Genomic DNA, 27,224 nt, shown 5'->3' on the forward strand with positions numbered 1-27,224 from the left:
ATATCCGTACTCAGTGATGTACAGCATCTTAGCTTCCCTGCTTGGGTCTTAACCTATTTAGACAAAGCGATTTGTGATACGATTACACAAGCAACTGACTCACTTCCCCAACAATTATGCTGCAGCTTCATTCAACAGCTTAAGCTCTCAAGCAGAGGTGTGGCTAGGAAAAATAAGGATGCTATCCAGGCATCCCTGAGAAATCCTTCTTATGTTAGAAATGCATTAGCTTTCAAAATTTCAGTCAAAAAATAAGACAGACCTGTTAATTAATTTGTATGTTGCAAAGACAGTCTTTTTTTTTTTTTTTTAATGCATTCAGAGTAAAGTTTATTCTTAGGAAATGAGACCTGGTTCTTTGACAGCCATTGTTTGGTCCTGTGTTTGAGTTAATACAGTTATAGGGTGTGGTTTTCCACATTTGCATAAAATAATCTGTTTCATCTGTTGAAATAGACAACTCATACTTCTTTTTCTTGCTTTTTTTTTAAGAAAGAAAGTTCAATACCTATAACACACTGACTTAAATTCTCAAAGATAAGATTTTGATTCTTTCTTCTTCTCAAATTCTATAACCTCTTCTCCATAGATTCCCTTCTCTTAAGAACAACCACACATACTTTTCAATTCTCAACAGCATAAATATTTTCTACAGAAAGATTCCAGTGATTTGGTGTCAGTCCTATTAACTACATAACGGTATCTGCCTAATGGATTTACTAATTTCTTTTAAAAATTCCCAGTCCTACGGAGTTTTGTACAATAACTGACAATATGTCTGAAGGAGAGAGATTATTCTAGAAATTTTCAACTTACCACAATTACAGAGTAACAGCTGATGAACAATTACAAAAGCATAACTTCACAAAACTTACCAGCTCGGTGACTTGAAACAGACACAGTGTTTGCATGTTATGAATGACCCTTTTGTCTTTGATATTGTGACTAGAAAATGCTAAATAGCTCTTTCTTATATACTTTATCTTATCCATCATGACAACAATACACCAGATTGTGAACTGCAGCCATAAATCAAGATGTGAATCTGTGGATTATATCATTTAAAACCTAAATTCACACCATACTTCTAAGGATTTAAAAAAGCACTTTTTTGCCCACCACACAAAATATTGCTTATATACTGCAGTTCTACATAGCTAAGTCTACAAATTATTAAATTAAATGAAAACAAGCAAAAAATAACAGAAACATATAAGCTAGAATGTGACAACTTACAGAAGCAGCTCTTCGGCAATTAACATCACGATCAAATACTGCAGCAATAACCAACGCACTGAGGAAATAAAATACTGAGTATTAGTACCAGAAAATATGAGAAGAAATGTGTGACACCATCATTTCAACATTTAGTCTTCTAAGCAGAACATGCAGCATTTCCTCTAAGGAGCTTATTATTTATAAATACAAGCCTAAACTAAAATTTGAGTTGAAACACCCTGTACTTCGTTTCTCTAGTTTGCTGTGGACTTCCCATAGCCTAAACAGACAACTGTCGTCCTACTGTATCAAAGCAATTTAAGGAGTATGCAAATACGTTTAACTGCATAGAAAGGTTTTCTATTTTAAATATAGCAGAAGTTTAAAACTTGGACATAACTATCATCTCTAATGTGAGACTCATACAGTGCAATTTTAAATTAAAACTTGGAAATACAGTTTCTCCATAGCCAAAGGCACAGCAAGCCTTATGTAAGGCTTAAGCAAAACTGAAAGTTAAGCAATGGAAACTTGCAGCTATCTCTACAAGAACTATCACATCCTGTAAGTAACAAATATCAGAAAACAATATGCAAATCCTCCTAAAAAATGACCTGCAATATAAATTGTAAAGCAGTGTTGTTTTGGTTTTTTTCAAAAGGTGACCTGTAGATACAGAGGCAGAGTAATATGAAACCATTTCTTTGTGCATGAAGTCTGGTGACGCTGCACAGGTTAACTCTGCCACCTCTCAAGAACTGCTTTTAAAAGATGTGCTACACAACAGAAGAGGGAGAATATATCCCAGGACACAAAGTCTACAGCTTTAGAAATCCACCTCCAGCATTCAATTAGCGTCAGTGACAAATAAACATCACTTCGGGAGAATCGTTTAAGCAGAAAATTATTCCTTTCAAACTCTGAAACTTTTCATTACATTCCTTATTGACTCCAGGCAAAACAGGAAATAAATACTGGCTGAAAAGTAAACCCACGATAGCTTTTCTTTACCATGAAGATACTAATTACACTGATAATATCAAACTTCCCTGGATAATGGCCATCAGTTTCCTCCAGTGAAGAATACCACGTTGTTAAAATTCCCTGAAATGCACAATCCATGTTGCCTCTGTAATTTCAGTTTACCTCCATTAAGGAAAACAAGAGTCAGAAAGCAAGAACGAAATGAAAATAAACCCCAATAAATTGCTTAAGACAGCTAATGCCTGCGTATTGATACTTGCAATAAGGTTGATACTTGCAAGGTTGTCCAAACGATAGCGATTGGAAGAGCAAGTGTTTAGGAAGCATTCCATTAGGAAGCAGCATACATGGCTAACTCTTGAAAAAGCGCTGGGTCAAACACATCATCTTCATACCACGTTTGCTAATTTTCTTCTCTGGCATACAGAGAAACTTTTAAAAGGACTTTTCATAAGTACCTAGTTTTAATGATATGAATAGCTCCAATAAATCTTTTCTAGAAGAGAACATTCAAAACTGAGGAAGTGGTTGAAAATCATCCTGGAAAGCAAAAAGAAACAAATTTCTGCCCGGCCTTTCTAATTATATGGACTATAAGATAAAACATTACTTTGTCAGTTACGCAATATTTCAATATTGTTCTCTTCTGAGGAAAAACAAACAAAATCCCAAAACTCCAAAACTCTTCATCGAGCCTGAAGTCTCAGAATTCAGAGTGCTGCCCTCACTGTGTCGCAGGTACCCTGACGTTAAGTGTTACAGGGTATTTCAGAAGAGCTGTGCTGGGTCAGACCAAAATCCTTCCCAGTCCTTGTCTCGTCTCCAACACTGGCTCAGAAGAGACACTTCGGGATGAGCGTAAGGACATACATACTAAACATTAACATACTGATCTGAAAGATTATGAAGTCTTTTCAAACTGGAAATGTCAGAAGACTGTCACTGGCCAATAAATACTGCTCTTTGAATTTCATATTTAGACTTAAAATGTGGTTTATTAAATATAATGGAAAACAGTTTCAGGTTATTATACACAAGAGTTTCTGGCCAATATTTCAGTTTATAACAAATTATACTTTTCTGTTTTTTCTTATTCTTCTGCTATCTTAAGACAAACTTGTATAAGTAAAACCAGCAAAACAACATCCTGTCTATGCGATGCCACCTGAGTTACTCAGTGCTGGAACTGAATACCATGGTTAAGAAAAACAAAATAAAAAACCCCAGGACTTTTGTCATTGCTCCTGTAGCCTCATTATATTCATAAATCATACTCTAGTCACTGCTGTTTTATATTAATCCTTTTAATAGAAGTATTTTAAGATTATCAAACTACACGAATGATTTTTTGAAGTTAATTCCTATTTGAAAATGCAGGCACAGTCTGCCGTACCACAGGGATTAGCAAGGAAAGCAACATGCCTAAGATGAAACATGTCTAAGGTGTCTTCACCTGTCTGCTTTGTCGTGGGAGTTTATGTGATACTCCACCAGGATTTCCTAACATAAAGAAACTGTTTATGTCAAACAAAGTGGAATTTTTTTTTAAGCTAGCTAAAGAATCATGCCTTGACTTGCCTGAAACGTACCACACCTGACTACTAACAGGTAGAGCAAAGAACGGCTTTGCATCTTGCAGTCTCTACGGAACACCTTTTCTAGTTCCTTGAGGAATATTTAGCCTGTATGCACGACAAGCAGTTAAGTATACAATAAACACAAACGGACTTTAAAAAACAAGCTGCAATTCTAGCAGTCAACTAGTTATTCTCCCTTTCTCCCCTCTTCTTTCCCCTCTCCCCCAAGTACTCCCTTAACTGGCTTCAGGAAACGTTAAAAGGACTCAAAAGTATGTTACCGGCTCACTTCCTTGGACCAACACTGATCTCATTACCTTCCCCCAACATGGCAGAGAGAATCAGAGCAGAGGCCAGCCAGGTGACAGACATCAGAACACAGAAATATCAGAAATATCTGGTGAGCCTCTCCTTATAAGCACCAGAGGTACCAGACAATAGATCTGAATTTCCTTTATCACCTGTAGCAGGTACTTCTAGTCTATACTAGTCCCAAGCAGCAACAAGCTTATCCTATTGCTAACCTCTGAGAATTTGCTCCTTTGAATTCAAACACACCACCCCGAAGCTGCAAGGGAAAAAACAACAAAAAAAAAACCCCTCTCAAACCTCTTGCCAATTTGGCACAAAACCAGTTTCCTTCCTGATCCCAAAAAAGGGAAAAGTCTAACTTGTGACAGGGCAGAAGACTCTCCTCCCTACTATACACGAGGGAAAGGAAGGCACAGTAATCATCACAAGTAGAACGGTTTTGAACAATCTAAGCAAGTTAAAAAAGGAGGCAACCTGAGTCTGTTGAGAGCTGCTGCTGCGAATAGCCCTTTTCACACCCCTCCCGTCATGCCGGTACCCCAGCTGGACTGGCTACCCAGTGAGATGGATAACGAAAACAAATTCAGGCTCAATTAATTCTTCTTTTGCTACATCTTTCTTTTTTTTTTTTTTTTTAAACCTGAGATGCTCCCCCATTCACTTTCTTACATGCAGCTGTGCTACACTCAACTGCAGGAGCAAGCAGAAGAGGCAGGTTCAGCCAGCACTACTCAGGGGAAAAATCCCTTCACACCAGTCCCGCATTTAATGCCTCCTGTTCATTTAGGCAGGGAAAAAGTCTGCAGAAAAGGAGAAATACAGCGACCATTCCAACACTTCCACACTGCATGCTTTCATAGTCCCTCTCACCCAGCTCATGCTCAGCTCTTACACTTTCTGCTAGCCACCCAACGTCCTACAATCTTCAGTGGGTTACTCCAATCCCAAAGTTCTGGGGTACAACGATGAAATGAAAGTAAACACACATGTAGAACAGAGCATGCAAATGCTGAGAATAGCAGTTAAAAATGCTGCTAGTAAAAGAAAAAAAAAGAGGCATATGATACTCCTGCAGGAAGTAACTTTACACAAGTGCAAGACACAGTACGCACACAACTCTCTTCTGAAGGCAATATTCAAGTACATAAAAGAAAAAAGCTATTCTCAATATTTCATCATGGTACAAGATGTAGCTTAAAGCAACGCTTCAGATTTCCCCAATTCTGCAGGACAATCTTGCCCTGGAGCAAGCTACATCATTCATCCATAGCCACACCTTCCTATTTTTTTTTTCCCCTTCCCTCTTCAAAACCAAGGCAGCACCGCAGGGAAGACAAAGCCACCTGCACTCCTCCACTCTGCGCACGGTCTGTCTTACTGTGCTGCTGAACGGGGGATAGCAATTACATCTTTCTAAATAACGATTCATTTATTGATTACCTACACCATCAAATGACAGATAAATGAAACTACATTCTGTGTATGCAACAGTTCCAAATAATTAAGATAGCCAGCGATAATTTAATCACTATAATTGTATAATAGAGTACAAGTATGTTTTCCTTTTTATTTTTTGTTTAGGTTTTAAACAAAACAGCTCCGCTTCTTAGTGTGCACCTGCTGCTTTACAGACAGTAACTTCCACACCCAAGGGGGCAAGAATCAAATTACCTGTATTTCCAAGTTATTAAATTATGTTTAACTTTCCTCATAGGTAAGCTTAAAAAGAGAGAATGCATGTAGAGACTGGGAGAGAAAAAAAATCTCTGTCGAGTAGTGCTTTTATAAAGATATGCTTGAGTAGCAACTTCAGTACACGCAAGTACTTCAAAATGTAGTAAGGTAATCCTGCAATAAAAGTGAAGTTTCATCTACTTTGCCAAGAATTTTCCTTTTGTGGTCCTGTAGTTTGAATAGATCAGGCAAGGTTTTAGAAACCAGTTTAACTAGACTTTAAAAAAATAAATAAGCAAATGTGAGTAAGTGTATCTTGTTGAAATATGGATAGGGAAAAAATACTGACATGTAAAAATAAGAGCAAGTACTAGTAGAAGTACTCTCGGGTGAGTATTTCTAGTAAGTGTTCTCTAACTTTTTTCTTAAAAGAAGAATGGTACGGTCAGGAAGGAAAAGGGCTGATCTACAACAATCTAAGCTTGTAACTTCAATATTCTGACATTTCATCACTTAACAGAACAATCATAAGAAAGCAGAGAAGAAACAGCTATCACTGAATACGGAGTTTCTTTTAAAACATTGTCACAAATTTTACTAAAAAAATATGAGTTAATGCAGTTTAAGGCGATTTTTCACTAGTCAAACGTGAAATACTTATCTCCCTTGACTACAGAAAACAATTAGTCTTTCTATTATATGCCGGTACAACTTTGCAAGCAAGAAAACGAAAAAAACAAAAAAACCAAAACCAAAACCCACCAGCAAATTACCCCTCTGCTTTAATTTGTAACTACTGTACCACAACCTGAATGGGTCACAAGGCAGGACCCAGTCAAAGTAGCGTAATTCTTCCATACTGTTGGTACCCCAGTGAGTTTCCTGCCAAAACACACTAACATGTGCCATGACGTGAGGCAGGAAGACATGAAGCAGCTCAACACCTCCCAGCTACCACCAGTGCGCTCACTCTACCACGACGACCTCCTTGCCTTTCCAGTCGGAGCGTAGCACCCAGCTACTCCTGCTCCAAGGGCAGCCCTACCTGCGCTCCCCCGCCAGTGAAACACCAGCGTCACAGACTGTGAATGAATGCTAAACCATTTGCAATTTCTAGCACCAAGACAAGCAAACATTCAGGATCACTCATTGCAATCACTCATTACATTTTTTTTTTAAGGAGGTAGTAGTTTTCCCTTCAGGTAAACAATTTCTTATTTTTCTATAAGAATCTAATAGTTTGTACTCTTATATAGGCAGATGTTTTTGCTGTGTAATTCAGCTCACAATGGATATTATGTACTTTGTTTCAAGATGCTGAGTTCTGCATTTTTTTAGGGTAGCAACAATTTGCTTGTGGCTAGAAGTATGACTCTTCTTTAAGTAAAACAGTGACACACCTAAGGCTAGATTTAAAAAAAAAAGCTGTCTGTAATTATCGGCTTGCTGACACAATAGGTGAAACTGTGTGTCATACTTTATTTGAATATTTTTTTTCACCGTTTCTCTTTGGAGTGGCAATCCTACCTTCAGCAGTTTATTATATGGCGAACATAACTACAAAGATTTTTAAGTAAAGCCTTAACAGAGTGTTAATACTTGCTAAAATACTGTGCAGCTTTGTTAGAAAACTAAGCATATACAAACCACAACACCTTACAACTGATCATAAGCAATTCTCAGCCCCCCCCCCGCCATCCACCTTCTGTTTCTTTCCACTCCATCAACTTATTCCAAACAATTGAAGTTGTCGTAGCTGGCACAGCCACACTGTTAATTGCTATTACTACCGTAAGTAGAAGATATCAATTATTTTCACTTGACATTTTCCTAAAAAGAAAAGAAGTATTTGTTTCTAGAACAGTCTGAGAGCTAAAAGACGGGAGCTTCTTCAGAAACACGACATCCTTCATACCTGTCCACAAGTTCCCACTAGCAGCTTTGTGACAGTAAAACAAAATACCACAAATCATGTAAAATTAAAATGGCGAGCTTGTACCTAATATATGGAAAACAACATTGCTTTGCACCATGGTAGGGTAAAAGGAATAAAAGAAATATATTACTCAAAGAATCATGAACAGAAGGAAAATTCTGATAAACAGAACAGATCAAAATTCTGCTAAATAAAAGGCTTATACACTCATACTTTGTCTTTTTTAAGTTTTACAACAAACAAGCTTGCCAGACCTTAGAAGAAACCTTAAATTTGTTCAACTAAGTCAGAGGAAGGAAGCAGAGGATTTATTTTCATAAGGTGTTGATCAAACCTACAAAAAGCACCAGTTTAATTCAAAACTTTAGTATTAGTATGGCTATACTCATCCTGAAGACTTCCTTGCCGCAAGTATTCCTGTAAACATAGCAGTAAATAACTGCCCAGCTGATAACAGCCTGTTAGACGCATTTGTTAACATTCTGTGCCTTCACTGCCACCCTCACCTGTGCTGGTTTGATTAAAAATCAGAATACAACCCAAGATGTAATCACATGATTATTTCACTATGCAAACACATATTTAGGTGCCTTTATGTTAAGAATTTCATACTGTACATAATGTACCATGTGCTCAGCTAGAAGGGAATTAAATATGACCCTTCAAAAGAAAATAATTCCTTAACAACTTACTATGGTAAACAGCGTTACTTCTAGCATGCTTAAACTAAAGAAGTCTTGTCCAGAGCACTGCATTCTCTTTCTGGAAGTCATAGAATCACAGAATGGTTTGGGTTGGAAGGGATCTTAAAGGTCACCCAGTTCCAACCCCCTGCCCTGGGCAGGGACACCTCCCACCAGCCCAGGTTGCTCCAAGCCCCGTCCAGCCTGGCCTTGAACCCCTCCAGGGATGGGGCAGCCACAGCTTCTCTGGGCAAAATATGCCAGTGTCTCACCACCCTCACAGTAAAGAATTTCTTCCTGGTACCTAGTCTAAATCTCGCCTCTTCTAGTTCAAAGCCATTACCCCTCATCCTATCACTACATGCCCTTGTGAAAGGTCCCTCTCCAGCCTTCTTGTAGGCCCCCTTCAGATACTGCAAAGCTGCTCTAAGGTCTCCCCGGAGCCTTCTCTTCTCCAGGCTGAACCCCCCCAGCTCTCTCAGCCTGTCCTCACAGCAGAGGGGCTCCAGCCCTCTGAGCATCTTCATGGCCTCCTCTGGACCTGCTCCAACAGATCCATGTCCTTCTGATGTTGGAGTCCCCAGAGCTGAAGGCAGCACTGCAGGTGAGGTCTCACCAGAGTGGAGTAGAGGGGCAGAATCCCCTCCCTCGCCCTGTTGGCCACACTGCTGGGGATGCAGCCCAGGAGCAGTAATCCAGAAACAGCGGATGGCATCATGTTCTAGCACAGCTTGGTGTGACAAAACTCTTCTACTTTAGTCTGTATTCTGTTGTAGATGAAACATGGTCAAAACAACATGAAACTGCTTTATCAGAGACACAAGGCTAAGATGTCTTAGAAATTCTGTCTGCTCGCTTCGGAGAAAAGACACGACAGCATAAAAAAAAGAAGAAAACCACCATCTGGCCTCAAGAAATTTGACAGCAGGTTCTCAGACAGAAAGATTTTATCAAGGTCTCAAAAAATCCCAGGAGCAAGTTCCACACAGATAAGAGACATTGTTATGTGACCCTGCAATAAAGGACGAGCATTGGAAAGTGAGGATACGAAGGATGAAGAACATCAGAGATCAGCAAGGGTATAGTACATTGGGATCAAGGAATAAAAATGGATATGTACAGCTTACAGACTGTCCCAAACACGTTTTAAGAAGAAAAAAGAAGTCAACGCATTCTCTGGGAAACCTGCTGAGTTAAGTAATCCTGTGTTTCCAAACAAGGCTGTTTGGATGAGATAAACACACATAGTGATTGAAACCATTCTGTCAGCAATCTGGAAGCAAGGCAGCCCCTAGAAATAGAACCAGATATCCAGGGCCACAAATCACCGTACAGTCCAAACTTTTTTTTTTTTCTTTAAAAAAGATAATACTAAATGACTACAGATCAAAACCCCTCCAATGGAGACAAAGATGCCTAAGTTGCTACTATCAATGGGTACATTAAAAGTCTGCCAAGGAACTGTTAGAAGCTACTTCTTTGTGTTTGCAGTGCAAATCACCCATTAAAGACACCTTGAAATGTCAGCCAGTGTGCTGCCAACAAAAAGACTAAATGCTGAAAAGAGAACCCCACAAGACAAGCAAATAGGAGGAAAAGCAAGGGAAGAAAGAAAAAAGAAAAATGTAAAACCAATTTGCATCTGCAGAAACATCCTCTGTATTAAGGGAAAAGCTGCACCAGGTTCTAGTCCACCATTGCAGTACGACAGATTTTGATGCGGGCATCCTTTGAAAGCAACTCCCCAATTTTAGAGTGGTTTGTTATTTCTGCCTCTAGCGCACAAACGTTCCAAATCTTTTTAAACTTCCCAAATCTGTTTCATTGAGCTAACCATAAAGCAAGTGATCAAGCAGACAACCCCCCTGCCACAAGCCTCCACCAATTTATCTGAATCTTCTTACAGTGAATTTCTTTGGTTTTCTTACGACAGATAAACAGAAGGAAATTAAGTCGTCACGCTTGATGAGGAAACATTTAGATGCATTTCCATCAAAAAAGTTAAACTCATCATACTACAACAGGAAGAAATTTTAGGCTTCAACATTTACATGGAAAGGCAACAGTATTCTTTGTCATCACCATCCCACCCACATTCACTTCTTTGTCTTTGTTTACGATATTCAGCAGATGTTAGCATGAATCAATGAACTTTACGAAAAATTATCATAGAGAAACAAAAATATCCATTCCTTGGCTAACAATATCCAGACATCAATGAATTTCATTCATGTTATATGGGACACACCAGCTATTTTTTAAGCATGAAGATATTTCCCCTAAATGGATGTATCACTTTTGGTCAAAATCTAATTTTGAATGTCTTAAAGAGAGACCATTACTCCTAGATTATTAACTCCTAGAAGACAGAGAATTAGACTACTAGATTGACTTCCAGCTCCTTCCTAACATTGAATAGATTTTAAAAATTAACTGTAAATAGCTCTGCTTCTTATTGCCACGACTTACCTTGAAATCTGATTAATAAATGGTATGAGTTCTGCAGGATCATAAGCACGAGCAAAGGCCCAGCACACATAGCACGCTGCATCTCTCACATTGGAACCCACGCTGCACGCCCCTCTCTTCTCGTCATATGTCAGCGCTTTCAAAATGACCGGAACAACTGTTAAATAAAAAAGTGCATAAAAGCAACAATTAGGACCACACAGTAAGCCAAAAAAAAAAAAAAAAATGCATAAGGGCTTCCAGTGATCATTGCAGAAAAGACACAGGGTGGAGTTGTGTTCTGAAAGAAAAAGAAACCATGGCTCTTAATGGGTGCTAATTTTGAAGTTTATTAGAAAGAATAGTTGTGTTTTTTAATACAGTATTTAGCTTCTTTGTCAGTAGCAGGTAATTTTTTTATTCCAATCACATGTAATTCAATGAGAATAAAGCAGGTGTTACATAAGAAGTAACACTGATATCATTTATTACTCAGTGACACACGTTCAGAAGTCAAAGTAATTTTAAAATGTAAAATTTTCAAGTGTCCACTTTTTAAAGTACAGGACTTTAAATGTTATCTAGAACAGCAGCATCTATCACTAGAATAAAAAATTTCTTAAGAAATTTTCTTAAGAAATACATCGTAACCACCATAAAATAAAACAATCAGCATTGATCTATTACCAGGCAACATTTATCACAGTAGAAGTCCTAATAAACAAATTCTTCTTAAATAACAATGCTTGTTAATTATCAATATATCAATCTTGAAAGGGACTTAAAAGTACAGGTTTTGCGTACTCTTAAATCAAAATCATATGTTCAGCATCATTTTTGCGTCAGGCAAGGCAGCAGTGATATTTTATTCCCCGTAGAGCTGTTATTCTGAGTGACTTCAATGCAGTGTTTTAAGCTTGAACCTATCAGCACTGCCAAACTGCACAGATGATAAAGACATAATATGTATAAAACTGCAATATAACCTAGAAATGCAAACGGGTAGGCTTTACTCTCATTTCTGCTGAGACATCCAAACCAACAGTAGCGGCTACATGCCTCTTCACCAGCACGGAATGATTTAATGCAAGACCAGAAGCCTTTGATGAAGAAAAACAGTATACCAAAAAAAAAAAAAAAAAGAAAAAGCCAATGTCTTTTTTTTTTCCTTCCTATCAGCCATGTTAATTATATCGATTTCACCAACATATCAGTGTTTGTTAGACAGTGAAGAAGTAAGATGGAGATACTTCTATCCTGAACAGCAATACGGAATCATGCACTGCGCTTCAGAGTGTACCCAAAATGCACATAAATTGGTTCTAATGCCCAAATTTGCAAAAGTTGTCTCATGAGGCTCAGTAGAGAGATTCAAGACAAAAGCAGCTGACAGCCATACTGGGAAGGTGCCTTTTATTTCTCTGTCACTCTTATTTGAGGACAGGGAAGAACATTAAAACACAGGACAACATTTAACAGGAACTAAACGATGCCCCAGACTATTAATGTCACACTTGATGCATCCAACTAGTCACAGGAATTGGAAAAAATCAGCAGCAGGAATACGCTGTGCTTCTGAATGGAAATAATATACTGTGTACTCCTGAAAATATTGTTTCTCCTTACTGACCTAGAAAATCCATCCTCGACTGTCAGTGGCAAGATCTCTTTAATGACATACGTACCCCAGAACAGAGCTTCATTCTGGGAGAAGACTGGCATTACCTGTGTTCATGAAACAAATCATGATCCAAAAATCCACTGTAGGATACCTGTCTCATCCCAGGCAGCTCTTTGAAATGCATGTACCAAGCATTGTTTCCTGATTTAATGGACAACCTGAGAAACGCCAAACTGAGTATGTTTTAGCCAATAAAGGCTGAAAAGCCAGAGATCTCAATGTAACATGTGTCTCTGAGGCAGATTTCATTGAGGGAGCCCCAGAGGAATTGTTGTTGCCCAGGGCGTAAGCCCAGGCTGAGCACTGGAACATGATCCCGCTGCAGTGGGACAGCAGGAGTACACAGCTCTTCTTTTATTTTACTTTTTAATCGTATTGGGAACAACAGCGAAAGCAGAGTAGGAAAACATAAGTAAAGGTAAATGAAGATCCCAGAATCTTATCACAAAGGCCTTGTAACACAGGTACTGTTATTATAAGTAAGTGACAAAAATAAGCTTGGGAAAACAAGTAGATTAAGAATTTCGCTTTCATGCTTTATATCCCCATCAAAACTACAGAAGTCAGTAAAGAATTTCTATAGATAGCAGAGTTTTCAAAAACATAAAGAGGACTTCTCTTACACAGTTCTGGCAATATACTGCCATAGTTTAAGAAATACTGTAGGCATGCAAGGCTCCCCGGAGGGATTTCTTTCCGTATCTGCAAATCCATATATATATGTCCCTGCCCAGGACAAGGGGTTGGAACTAGATGATCTTTAAGGTCCCTTCCAACTCTAACCTTTAAATGATTCTATAGATAATCTGAATATATCTCTCTCTTGATGGCATGTCTTTAATAAATGAATAATGCCTGTAGAAACAACGGCCTCTAGAAAAAAAAACCCAAACAATTTCTCTCTTGATTCTCCTTAGAAAATACTTGTCAAAAGGGGATCCTATTGAATAAGAAATGGGATCACTGAACTGTATTTCATTAGCAAACTGTGCCTGGATATACTTGAGTGGATATAATCACTAAATAAACTTTGATGTACAATTCACCACTGTATGACTGCTACCTTAAACAAAAAAATACGCAGAACAACTGCAGAAGGAAAGTGTTAAAATGGTATTTAAATTTATTTTAAGCTACTAAAGGAAATAAAGCAGTATTCAGAGGGATGGATAAGATGTGACTATTAGGAGCACAAGCACTACATGTGGAAAAAAGCAATTCCCATTCAGGGACAAAGATGGATGGGGATTTGGCCACTTCCCAGTTCCGAAAGAAACTGCAATAAAAATCTTTAAAAATGTTGACTAGCTCGTTTTGAAAAATGCTGCATCAACTGATGAAAAAAAATTGAATTAGCTGGTTCTACAGGAACACGAAAACAGAGCCAAAGGCAATTTTGCAAAGCTGCTGCAAATTTCCTTCAGCACAGGGTGATTTTACTCCGGCTGCTTTAGGCAGCTATGAGTGTGCTCCCATCTCTCTGCGCACTGAAGGAAATATGCAGTAAAGACACACGAGCAGCCCCTCATATTTGTGTTGTCTGTATAAAAGAAAAAAAACCACATTGTTTCAGTTAAGGGCATTAATTTCCCAAACAGTAGTGTCAATACCAAATAGCACCTGGTTTATCAGGGTCAGTCTAAGACAGAGATGATGCTGCCAGGGGTCTTTAACAGTAGAAACTAAGGAAACGCCAGGAAAAACAGCACTATTACCCCAAGCAGCTCAAGCTTTCCCCGTCATCTCACAGCAGGCCTTTGGACTTGCACCTCTTTGATGTCCTGCTCCTGCGCCTTTGCTGCTGCACAAGAAACAACAGGACTCCAAGTCCAGAGAGCAATGGGGGATAATACAAAGAAAAGATACAAAAGTGGACATTTAGAAGGTAGAAGGAACAGGGGAAAAAAAAAAAAAAAGTGAAGTATGCAGCAGTAAAGGCTAAGTAAGTATAAATACTACAACTATAACAAGGGAAATACTGATCTAAGGGTCATCTGTTAAAAGTTTTTGTGCTCTCACTGGTAGAATAGTTACTGGTGAACTGTGGACTATGGGAAATAGTTGAAAAGGGGGGTCCAGCATTACATTTCCTGTTGGTGTTTAAAAGTGATAAAAAACCCCAAAGAAATACTACCAAAAATTCCAGGTTTCACTTCATTCTTTACCCTAGAGTTCTTCAAACACGACGCAGGTTTCTTCTGCTGTGGCTTCCTGCAGCGTCAGAAGAGCCTGGCTGCAGGGAGTCATGAAGGAGCACGACAGGCAAAACCATCTGCAGTGTTTAGTTCACTGGAACTGAAACACCTTAGAAAAGACTTTCCTAATCCACAGTTTGACAAACTCCATGTTCACATTATCTCATGTACACTTTTCATCTTCAGTCTAACTCAAAATACCAAGTTAGATTTTATTTAACATTTTTCTCCCATTTAAACTGTTCACATTCATACCCTTCCAGAGTTTTCTCTGACACACAAAGCAGCAATGAAGTTCAAAGCCGTGTAGTTAGCTTCTGCATTTTGTACCTGTTATGCCATTTCAGTTCACCATTATAACCACCTCTCAAATACTCAGTGTGGTCACAGTGTTGTACTCTGCTGGCTCTACATTGTTTCAATTTTTCAGGCTTAAAATCACATCGCATTCATACCTAAAATCAATTCATGAGAAAAACACAAATAAAAAAAAACTTTAGAAAAAAAACTTCCAGAAGAAACTTCTTTTAGTTTAGAAGGGCAAAGACAAATGTATTTTTGAAATTATGAACGTGCCTTTTTATTTAAAAGTAGGGGGCTGGGAGATACAACAAGGAGAAAACATGAAGTGTTATTAATTTTAGAAGTTACCATTTCTTTTATAGATCTACATTAAAAACAGGGGATAAATAGTGTCCACTCTCTACCCAATTATTAAAACAATATCCACCTGTTTAGGTCTGCAAATACTCAAGAAAATACAGTCACCTTTACCTGTAGCCTAGAGGTATTAATAAGCACCTGCTACGCTCCACCCTGCCTTACCTAAGAGCAGCCCTGCAGGTTGCAACACAGCGCTTTGCTCAAGCCTTCTGAAAATAAAGAAACAACTTCTGGCTTCAAAGCATTACGAGCAACAGATTTATTTATTATTTTTTTTTCTTTCTTCTCATACTGGAGACGGGCTGCACAGATATTTTTGCTTTTTAAACACAGATTTTAAACAATCAGATGCTTAGCACCTTTCAGGTGATAGACACTAAACAACTAGTTAGGAAAAACTAATGGAAGACATTGTATACTGAAAGGTCACGTGTATGTAAATAAAAAAGGTCTCATACTATTCCTTTTAAAAAGTGCCTTTAAAAACACGCTTAACACAAACCTGGACTATAACACACGCCATCGGGAATCCTATGCTACTTTAACTTCAGATTGTCTTTTTTTTTTTTTTAAATGTATCGCAACGTTTATCATATAAAACATACAAATACAGCAATCAAACAAACAAACAAACAACAACAAAAACCTGTTCCTTAGCCTTAGGTCTTGTCTCCGCAAGAAAGTTGCAAAATTTCATGTCAACCATATTTCATTTAAAGCAGATTTTCACTGGATCTCAAGTTAATTAAGAATTGTCAAAATTCAGTTTAAAACTAAAACATGCTACTCCTGAAACAGTATAAGCTAGTTTTACCTCTTAAGTAAGTCTTACATTTTGATGCGGACCATGTATGCAGAGAAGCCTTCTCAAGTCATAAGGTAATATATTGCAAAACCTATTTTAGACTTATATAAGAAAAAAACGCTACCAAAAAATGGATGTCTGCTATTACTGAAGGAAGTGTTGCACACAACGTCACTTGCAGGAGCAGCTAAGAACCTTACGATTAATGAATTATGAAGCTTAAACACAGTTTTAAGTATCAATATAGAGAATAATAATTTTATTCTTCAAATTTTTCTTCAATTAAATGAACTCATTGCAGAAGCGTCCTTTGGTAGGTTCATCTTCTTTGTGAGCCTCAGGCATAAAAAAAAAAAAGTGTAAACAGCCGTATCTACAGTATGTCACCTTCCCCTGTGTTAAATAGCATGTCACGATCATTCATATGCTAAAAAACAACTCCGGCTTTTCAATGTAAAGAATGTCAGATTTGAGACCCCACGCTCTGACATGGCACTCTAACCTCTTTTAGAAAAAGAGGCAGGTCCTAATCGTAACTTCATTAGGGCTATTATACTAATATTTTCTATGTCAACACAGACGCAAACATAGATCATTTCAGGTTAGGCCCATTATCAGAAATAAACATTTGTTTAAAGTTCTGCCAAACATTTGTGATTTGTTCTCTTTTTCGATAGAAGCTGTCTACTTCAGAATTTACTCTTAAGGGACTATTTCATCCAGATGATAAATTCTCCAGCAAGGATCAGGAAATGCATGTGCTGCTTTGTCTGGCAAAAAATTCTCAAATGTTTCTGTGAAATGCTCTACCATTGCATCCTGTAGGGCAAGTGCCTAGGAACTGTCAACAGGTGGCCTCTCTTCTCTCCTTCCTGCGCCCAAGTTTGACCTAGTTAAGAGTTTACCAGGGAAGCAGGGAAGAGTATCACGACTGATGCGTGCTCAGAAGGTATGTGAGAATTTAACAGCTGAAGTCTCTTCAGCTGCCATAACTTTCTCACAATTCTTAACACTGACCCATGTATATAAGGCTATATATATGCATATCCACAAACCAAAGAAGCATTTTCTAACCCGTGACTATGAAGGGCTGTGTCTGTCTGGTTGCAATCTCAGTTCAGTCTCTCACTACGTAATGAATTAAGAGAGTCTTTAATTATATGATCACGTGATATTTTTTTCTACGGACCTATCTCAGTCAGCACACAGGAAAGACCTGCTCTAGCGATGAATCACAGCTGGGCAGCCAAGGAGATTGTTGTCTGCCTCGCTGCTGAGGGAGGAAAATATGTAATGCAAAGACTGGCTTTCAGGCAGAGAGAAGGGGTTGTTGGTTACGACGGATGTTGCCCTAAAGAACTGCATTCTAACTACATCTCTGCCAAAGACTTACTGTTTGATACTAGTCATATAACTTAAATACAGTATTTAAAAGAAATGGACGCTGGCTCTCATTTCCCAGGTATCTGCTTCAATAAACTAATGGCAGGTTTGCAGAAGTGCTACAACACTGAAATTAGTGTGAGGTTTTGAGCCTGGCAAGGGGCCGAGGAGGAAGCAGACAGATCTGGATTTTGGCCAGTCTATCTCAACAACACCATGTAATGCAGCCAGAAAAAATCCCAATCTTCAAGCACCCCTACCTGGCGACGCTGAGAGGCCTGCAGCTCACCTAAGACACAACTGATCTACCTTCTCTGCAACACAGAGCGCTGAGTATTTCGGGGACTCATCTGCCCACTCACACCTAAGGCCGTACTGGAGACCTTCACGCAGGTTTACAGCTGACAGAGCTCTTCCTTTAACTTAACCAGTAGCAAACTGCAGTGTAAGGACATGAAGAAACAGGCTTATGAAGGAATCCTACTAAGCAAACGAATTACTTACTCTGAAGGAGTATAAAAATTTTGTAAACTTACAACACTGCATGTCAGAAAAGAAAAATCACCAAAGAAACCTCAACCTTTAGGCTAAGGTTGTGCAATACTGAGATAAACCCTGCAGCGAAAAAGCCAGAGGCAATTCATTGTCATTTATTCCCTGCTTAGTATTTATACCATTTCCTAGTTGTGCTGGGGGAGGGACCCTTCCTGCTCCAGCTTCAGCTGTGGCATTTATTCTTGCTCATACCTGCTGGCTAGTGAAAAAACAAAAAAAATCCGCACTATTTATAATGCTTCCTTGCTAATTTGAAAACTATTATGATGACATACAGGTTACAACTTTTCAAAATACTATTTTCAGGACCACGCATCATTTTTAAAGTTCACCTGGGTGTTAGAGAAAAGAAATTCTTCTGTAACCAGCCTTTCAGGTTTGGGTGTTCTCTATTTTCTAAGAGTCCACCTAAGACAGGTAGATCTTTTTTTCATTTCTTCCTGTATCTACGATGAAAAGCACCTGGATTCTTGCCCAAAGCCTCACAATTAACTACCACTACAGAGTAACTAACACATTTCAGAAGCCTGACTTCCTGATGTGTCCTCCACCAAACACACTGGCAGCTGCAAATCAATATCAGGCAACTTATTCTGAAATATGAAAACACAGAAGGTAATTCTTAAAAACAGAGTATGGAAACCAGTTTGGGAAGTTACATAAAAGCCTACTAAAATCTTAGTCTAAGTTAAACCTCTTTCCAGAGCACACCTGAACGCAGTATTATTTTTACTAGTTTGTGGGGTTTTTTTCTTTTGATAAACAGCACAGTGAAACTGGCCAAGCAAAAATGCTCCTTTTTTCATTTGTGTGCAGTTTTTCAGACTTTGGGGGTTTTTTTAAGTATATCAAGCCATATAGAAATATGAGGAAGCACCATTCTCCGTACTTTTAGGTAAAATACATGGGAATCTGATGTCTTATCCATACTAGCAAATATGCAAGCATTCTCTGTATCAGGAACAGAGCAGTCTCTGTACTACCACAGAGCACATATCCACTCTAACCAAATTAATAAGATATTTGCAATAGAAGCTGAAGGAATTTTGAAATCGCAGACAGATAAGTCATACATACACAGATATTCCTTCAAAGCCAGGGCATCTGCTATTAAGATTAGCTACACCTATTTGAACCCTTGTGACAGCATGAGAGGCTTCATTTCATACAAACTTTTCACCAAGAATATACTTGACAACAGGACATTTTTAAAACAGAGAAAAAATGTCACCTGAAATAACCAGTGTTTCCTATTTAAACAATGTGCTTACCATTCAGCAGAAATAATACACAAAATATTTGCCTAAGCCAGGATCTTTTTGGATACTGATAGCATCGTGTCTGACCTCTTTGAAAAGGTAAAAAGCACACTGATTTTGTCACTGAATTCCAAGACATAACCTGCCAAGTCCCCTCTCAAATCTATTCCAGCCCCCTCACTAACAGTACTAAAGACTGCAGGCTTCAATGCTCCCTACTTCCTTTGTACACTTTTCTGGTTCTCTTTTTATTCTGGAGGAAATTTATAAACAGACAAAATAAAGCCTGGTTCTTCATGAGTTGGTTTTTTCCATTCTCTCTGTTGCCACCCTTTCTATTTATTCTGAGATTAAAAAAAATCAAATTCAAGATTTGGATCACTTGCATTGACCCATCAGTATCAGACTTCTGAATTAGCCATTATCTGTGTATCTCATCAGCATTATTGCCTTCTGTTTAAATATTGCTTTCATTGTTGCCACAGTTAAACAAGGAGAGAGGGATTGCTGAATTGTTTCAGCCTATTCACTGTGAATGGGTAAGGATATCTAAAAAGGCAGGCAGATCAAAAATAACGTCTTTCTGGCTGGACTCCTCCCAAAATAAGCAGCAATTCATTGCAAGTTTAACTACTCCAATCTTCTTTCCCTGACCTCCTTTCCTTACTCTTCAGAGACGCAACTATTTCCAACCTTAAACATGCCTGGTTTTATAGCAAAAATAGGATCACATAATGCACAACAAACAATAAAAAAAAAGAGCAAGTTATCTTTGACGGTGAAACATTAATAGTTCTACCCCTGATTTAATTTAAGAGACTTTCTCTGGCTTTAAGCAGAGAAAGTTTAGGCCCCCATCCATTTAGCAGATAGAGCTGCTACTGCTGGGTGCTCAGCAAGCCACCGAGGGAGTTTAACACCAGAACACTTTTAATCTCACCACTGACACATTAAGAACGCCTAGGAAGTTTCATATTCCTATATATGACACACTTTATAAGCTAGAAAGTTTATACTATGCTGTCATCAAGAGAAATTTTAATAACGTCCTTTCACAAGCAAACCAGAAATTCAAGTAAACTAGGATTCTCTTGTTTGTTTAGTATTTATCCCCACCCAATTAAATAAAAAAAACCTGTAAATAATAGTCTGAAGCCTACAAAACCACAAATACAGCACAAAACAAAAGATGTGAAATCATACTGAAACCACACTGAAATATAAGTTTTTGGTCCTAACATATGCTGTACAGTAAGAAACATTTCATTTCGGAGTGCTGCAGTTCCAAATGTAGAAATTCACACAAATACATCATCAGATCACAAGATTTTAAATGACTTCTGGCCATTTTGCTTAAAAAAAAAAAAAGTTTTCCCTGCATGCAAATTTAGCTGCATGATCCATTCTAAAAACAAGCGAAATTTTACAGCTAAACGGTAATATGTAGCTTTGAATTCAAAAACATAACAGACAAACTGCAGCTCGAGAACTGCAGTATTTGTAATTTTTTACTAGAATAAAATAAAACATCTGATTTCACTTGCTGGTTTATATTCCCCACTGTTAAAATTCATTTAAATAGTAGACAACATATAGTAATAATATCAGTCTTTATAAAATTTGAGATGTTTCAAAGAATAACTGAAAGCTAGACAATTTTGAGTCCGGGAGTATTCGGTATATGCCTCACCGCTCTCTTGGCGAGAGTGTGGCATCACAGCAGCACAACGCCAATTATCCTTCAAAGAAAAATGTGCGGGACTGACTTCATATATACTAGAAGTGCACGTGGCACAATTCGGGTCCTACTCATTGGTTCTGCAAGAAAAACTTCATCTAGGTGAGAGAACTGTCTCAGAATCTCCGGCGTAAGTCTTGAAATCAAAGCAGAAAAGGAAAAAACATTCTGCATGAAAAACACTTTAAAAATAATAATTTTTAAAAGGGAATTATAACCAGAGCATCAAGTAGAAACTGAAGAAAGGTAATTTTTACATCTCTGTTAGAATGACTGGCAATGAAAAGAATGATTATTAAACAAAAACCTCCTCTTATAAACAGTTCATAGTTTTGCCTACGGTCTCAATTTCTGATGTTACCTACTTCCCCCAAGATGTTTCACTGCCCAAGGGTGAAGATGGGAACCAGAAGGAAGATCATCCTAGTTCCAGGCCAAACACGAACACTACAGGCCACAATAAATATCTAAAAATGTGATCTGCAGTTGCTATTAACTGCTGAACTTTTATTCTTTTCCCATACAAATAATTTGCTCCAGTAATCATGAACAAGTGGCTCACAAACATCAGCAAGGTAATCTGCCCAGACATATCTCCAAGTCAGAGACTGGAATCGTTATGAAAAACAAAGGCACATTTCAAAGGTGTTATTCAAAAAGCATTAAGACTAATAACTATTCATATGGGATAGAAGAAAATAATTATGAGAATATTGTACAAGAACCATGTAATGTTTTGGGGCACAGTATGAGTTACAGCAATTATATTAAAATACATTTGCCCCCTTCTGGGAATGGGATGGAATAACCTGGTCCAAACATGCTAACACAGAGAGCAACATCTGTTGATAACTTCAGTTCGAGTGATCAAAGAAAGAAAAAAGGACTTGAACATTTAGCTCAAAGCCACCCATCTAGATTCATAACTAACATAAGATGACAAAGACAGAAGTGAATATTGCCAGTCACACAATTTTATGAGGTTTCCTTTGTATGGCAAGCTGAGCTTTGTGAGCTCCATGTCTATCAGTATGCAACTACCTGAGATTATTCACATTTACCCACGATCATTCTTTGTTCTTAGAATAACTAACTAGTTCACGAGTTTGTAAGGCATCTCTAGAAAAACATGGAAACACTGTTGATGACACCCCCAGTGGATGTTCTCTGAAAGCCGGTATCAGAGTTCTGACTGATAAGAGGTAAAGCGAAAATAGCAGAACAACTCAGTCACTAGGGCCGTTCTTTGCGTTAGAGCAGAAAGTTAAGAATTATCTGATCGCTGTAGGGGTTGATAACTGACCGGAGCAACACTTGGCACTCTTTCCTATGTCTAGGGAACAGAATTTTGAAGTGCAAGAGGAAAATAAAAATTAGGTAAACAGTGTATCAAGAATAGGTTAAGTTTATCACATTTGTATGTATGGTTTCTGGTAGGGACATTTTGTTTTCTGTTTAATGCTACAGCTGAGCCAAAAAATTCACATAAAAGCATGAAGAAGGAAGTTTGTAACATTTATAGAATGGCAGTTTCATGCTACAGAAATTAAACCTATGAAATTCAACTCCAGCTAAACAACACCTATTTGATACTGAATTTTGAACAGAACTTAGAACAAAAGAAGAATACACTAAAGAAGATAAAAAACTAAAGCTTCAGCCCTCCAGAGATACGAAAATAAAAACATTTTAAAAAAAGCAACTTGGGACAAAAATACCAATAAATCCAAATTTTACTATGTCAGTCCTGGTGCTCTTAATTAATCTGACTTGTGCTCAGGTAAACTGCAAAGGGTGCTCCCAACAGGTGACAGGAGTCAGTTTATCTAATACTCAGGATGCAAGTATAATGAGTTAACGACAGTAAGTGATGAAACAACATCACTGCAATCAAGATTTATCACTTCTAGAAGCGTACACAAACAGGAGCTCTCACCTTCCTTTTCTGGCGTCCGCCAATGTATCTTCTCCCTCAGATTTGGATTTTTAATATCATCCACACACCAAGAAAAGGAGCGTTTATATTAGCTGGTCTGTTGTTTTTTTATTTTTCCAGTTCTACTTTGTTCACAGCCGATTTCAGCTGACCTGACTATTAGAAGTAACTTCCAGGAAGCAGCTAGATTTAAAACATTATTTTCCTTGGGTCAAGGCAGCAACTGGACATCATGTCTCCCCTCCACATACCAGATCAGGGAAAGGGGATAGGGAGAATGGGGGGAAAAACATAAATCAAAGTTCAAATATTGACTGGCTCTCATCTCGTTTCAGTCACCTATATTAAAGGAGTCCTTCAATAGCTTCCTGTAGATGCCAGAAATTGCAACTTTCTTTCGAAACAAAAAATCTGATCTGACTTTATTCAAGGAAACCTACCTGCACCCCATCACATGCAAAAGAAGAAACCTGGTGGTACCTTCCTGCAACTACAAACAACATAAAATGATCCACATTTGCAGAAGAAAAATGAGGACAGTTATGTAGATTGATATGGCACACAAACTTATTGACATGGAAGAAAGGCTGTTCGCTACCGAGGGAGGACTACTGAATAACATCTGTTGAGAAAGCAAAGGACTTTTCTCCTTAGTCTTCTCAGAGATGTTTCTGACCGCAGATGTTACAAAATCTTTCTCTGCAGGTAGAATTTTCTTCAGCACATTTTACAACTAAATGAAAGAATGACGGACTACAAACACTATTCCATCTAAAACCAAAGGATTTACAAACAACTAGACAGTAATATGACATCTTTTTGCACTGCTAAAGCTGCATTATAGGCACATAATAATGAAAAAATAATGAAAAAAAAATGAAAACAAGAGCCACCTTTCTACCTTAAAATTAGGGATTGCATATATTCAGAAAAAATTTCCAGAAAACTCCACTGGCATAGGAAGGGGAAGGATGGTGATCTGCGTACCTAGATAGGAAAGTAGATGTCCGTAAGTCATTGCATCAAGATAAAGGCCACACCTTTAAAATTATTTTTAAGACACTGCTTTAGAGACTGATTTTGAAACAACTTTTACTCACTGCCTAAACGGGTTTTGTAGTGACAATTTCCTTAATAATTTCCATTCAAAAGACCATACTTTTGCCAAGTATAAAATTCATCATACGTCTACATTTAAAAGTTTCAATAATCTGCAACTGTCTTATCTATAGGGCAATGAGCAAAACAAGAGGATTATCACGTCCATTCCAGCTGAATTTAACAGTTACGAACAGAAATTTTAATGTCTCAATAACATTCGAATTAGTAGCCGAAACTGCCTTTGTTTTTACATTCAGTAACAGGAATATTTTTTAGAGAGAGCTAGAACGATTAAAAGATTTTCCTTTTAATAACCAGTATGCAAGAGGTTATTACTTCACTAAGCAACTCAACAATGTCACTAGATAACTGACAAATACAAGAATAAATTTGTCATTTATAAACTCTAACTAAAATGCAACTAAAAGCCAGTGCTAGTACTAATCAGTGGACGATTAGTTGACTTCCTCCTGCCACCATTGAGTTTCACAGCTCCTAAGCAAAAGTATAGATGTGATAATCAATTTCTTACTGAGGTGACTCCATTTACAGGATCTGTACATTTGACTGTTGATTATAGGCAAGCTTTGGCAGGTTCCTGTGGCAAGCAAGCTTGGAGTTAGTTCAGTCCCGCCTTCAGAAAGGAGACTCATGAAGGACAAAAAGATTTAAATAAAAATGGAGAGGGGGAGGAAAAAAAGCACGAATATTAAAGCTACAAAGGCATTAAATAAATAAAAAAAATAGCAGTCTCTAATAAAAGAGTAAAATTATTATTATTAAGCTTTGCTACCCCCTATGTACAGTCAATTCTGCTGCTCACAAGTCACTTCTACGAAAGTTAAATATATTAAAAGCTCAGTATATTGCCTAAGCCATTTTTGACCCCACACTGCAGACTGCTACCCAGAGGAAGAGACACTACAGTTTAGAGTAAAACTTGGTTGTTGGAGGGCACAAAAGTGAGGAGAGCTCACTTCGATAGCTTAGATGCTGAGGTAATGCTGAATGAAAGCAGTGGACGCAAACAAATGAATCGTAGCTTGGGGCTGGAGTAATATCAGGTGCATCTCTACACCCCGAGGGCTCAACTCCTACACTTCTTAAGTCCCTCCCCCTGAAACAACCTCCTGCAGTTTCACTTAGCGATCCAGCAGAGAACAGGTACTTCTCTCTCAGCAGTGACAGCTCCAGCTCACCAACAGCCATCACCTCCAAGGTTTCAGACAACTGTGTACTGGTAAGTACATTGCTTTAGAGCATTTTTATTTATTTTTTTTTTCAAATAAAGCATGTTCATATTAACATCTAAAAAGTAAATCCGAGGTGTTTGTTTCTCAGCTGTCTCAAAAGCCTGGGTTCCTCCTAGCAGGTGCATTTACTGCACCAGTTTAAGCTTTCAGCAGAAAGTTTCAACAGGAGAGGGAATTATTTCAGTTTGAGAGAAAAACTAACTCTTGCAAGTTTTTACAATAATTTCTCTTGTTGGTGAAGAGTGTTTTAAGCACCTTTTTCATAGAGGAAGTTAATGTACGATATTGAAGTATGACAAAAAGCTGTATTGCTTAAAATTGCTATGTTTAGTCTGCCAACTAACTATTCTTCATACAGTAGTGTCGGGTTAATCTGAAAAGCTTGTACGAAAATAAGGTACTCCAGTTTTAAGTTGTTATTTTTCACAGCTTCTGGGAATTTAGCACAGCAAATTGGATTGTTTTGAGTTATTCTCTCTCTAGTCAATTAAAGTGTATTAAGACATTGAATTATTAACTTAATATTTACAAAGATTTTCATTTCTTATCCACGCTGCCTAACCAGCTTATTTAATCTGTTCCTGTACTTCCTCTGACACGCACACACAGACGCACACGCTCACACACAGGCACAGTCCTCTTCGCTCCGCACCTTCCCCGCACGCTTCCTTCCCAGTCCTCGCCAACCCACTCCTCTCACCCATGTTTCCTCCTAATTAACAAACAGTTGCATTAAAATTTATCTTTCAGTTTAAAGGAACTGGAAGTTTAGAAGGGAGTGGTAGTTAATCACTGGAAAATCTCAGCTAGAATAAAACTCACAAATCTTGTTCTTGCAACACTCTAGGTAGGTGACAATGGCATGTCCTTGAATTATGCAATAATGCCACATCACAATATTTTAATTATAGCATGTCCTTCAAAATGTTCCACCCCAGTGAGTACTCCTGGCCAGCGAGATCAACATCACCAAAGGATACTGCAATAATAATGGAGTGTGCATGACAAACTGTTACGTAGCTTGCTAAAGCAGTGTCCTAAAAAGAAACATAATTACCATTCCTGCTTGTAATAAAAGACATTTTGAAATTTCCTCTTTGATCAACTGGGCATCTTAAACAATTCAGACTACTTAAAAACCTAAAAAACAACATGTACATATATATATGTACATATATATGTGTGGGTATGTGTGTGTATGAATACATATGTGTATATATGTGCGCATATACTTATACCCACGTACGTTTTTGTTTATATATTTATACACACACATATGCACACAACGTTAAATGATATTCTTGTTTTCTGAACTTGCTAATATGTCAAAGGCACGGAGGCAGCGACAACATACTTTAAAAAACAGAAGAAAACTGGCAGCTCCCAGTCTCAGGCTGGAAAGGGCTACAGATCAGAACGCTGTGAGGAGGTACACAATTGACAAGAAACAAACAAGCGGGACAACCTCAAGTTTAACCAATATTATCCAAATAACCTGTTTTCAACAAAAATATAAATAAATAATATGACTACATTTCAAAGCCAGAAAGAGAATATATAATAATGTAGAACTATCTGCATTTCTGAAATCGGGTATACAGGAAATAAATTCTCAATCTGAAAAAAAGTTACATGAAGATTATCATCCTGCTACTGAAGAATTTTTTCCCATTTTTAAATGATATCACAAGTTATGGCATTCAAATTTAAGGAAAAAGCAATTACTTATTTTGATTTTTCTTTCTAATACTAAATATTAATTTTGGTAGCACAAAACACACATTGTACAACTGTAATAACTAACATTATTTATATAGAGACAG

At 37.8% G+C, this 27,224-nt stretch overlaps 1 protein-coding gene across 5 annotated transcripts in view; it reads right to left on the minus strand.

Moving 5' to 3' along the window:
- TBCD (tubulin folding cofactor D) overlaps positions 1-27,224 on the minus strand; it is a 126,588-nt gene that overhangs the window by 60,774 nt on the left and 38,590 nt on the right. For all 5 annotated transcript variants that reach the window (XM_074607992.1, XM_074607990.1, XM_074607989.1 and 2 more), the window contains 2 exons: positions 10,854-11,010; positions 1,237-1,294 (listed from right to left, as the gene is read on the minus strand). In XM_074607992.1, coding sequence (XP_074464093.1) covers positions 1,237-1,294; positions 10,854-11,010 — 215 coding nt within the window. The remainder of the gene's footprint in view (positions 1-1,236; positions 1,295-10,853; positions 11,011-27,224) is intronic.

The sequence above is a fragment of the Larus michahellis genome, chromosome 14 (genome assembly GCF_964199755.1).
Source record: "Larus michahellis chromosome 14, bLarMic1.1, whole genome shotgun sequence".
NCBI classification, from domain to species: domain Eukaryota; kingdom Metazoa; phylum Chordata; class Aves; order Charadriiformes; family Laridae; genus Larus; species Larus michahellis.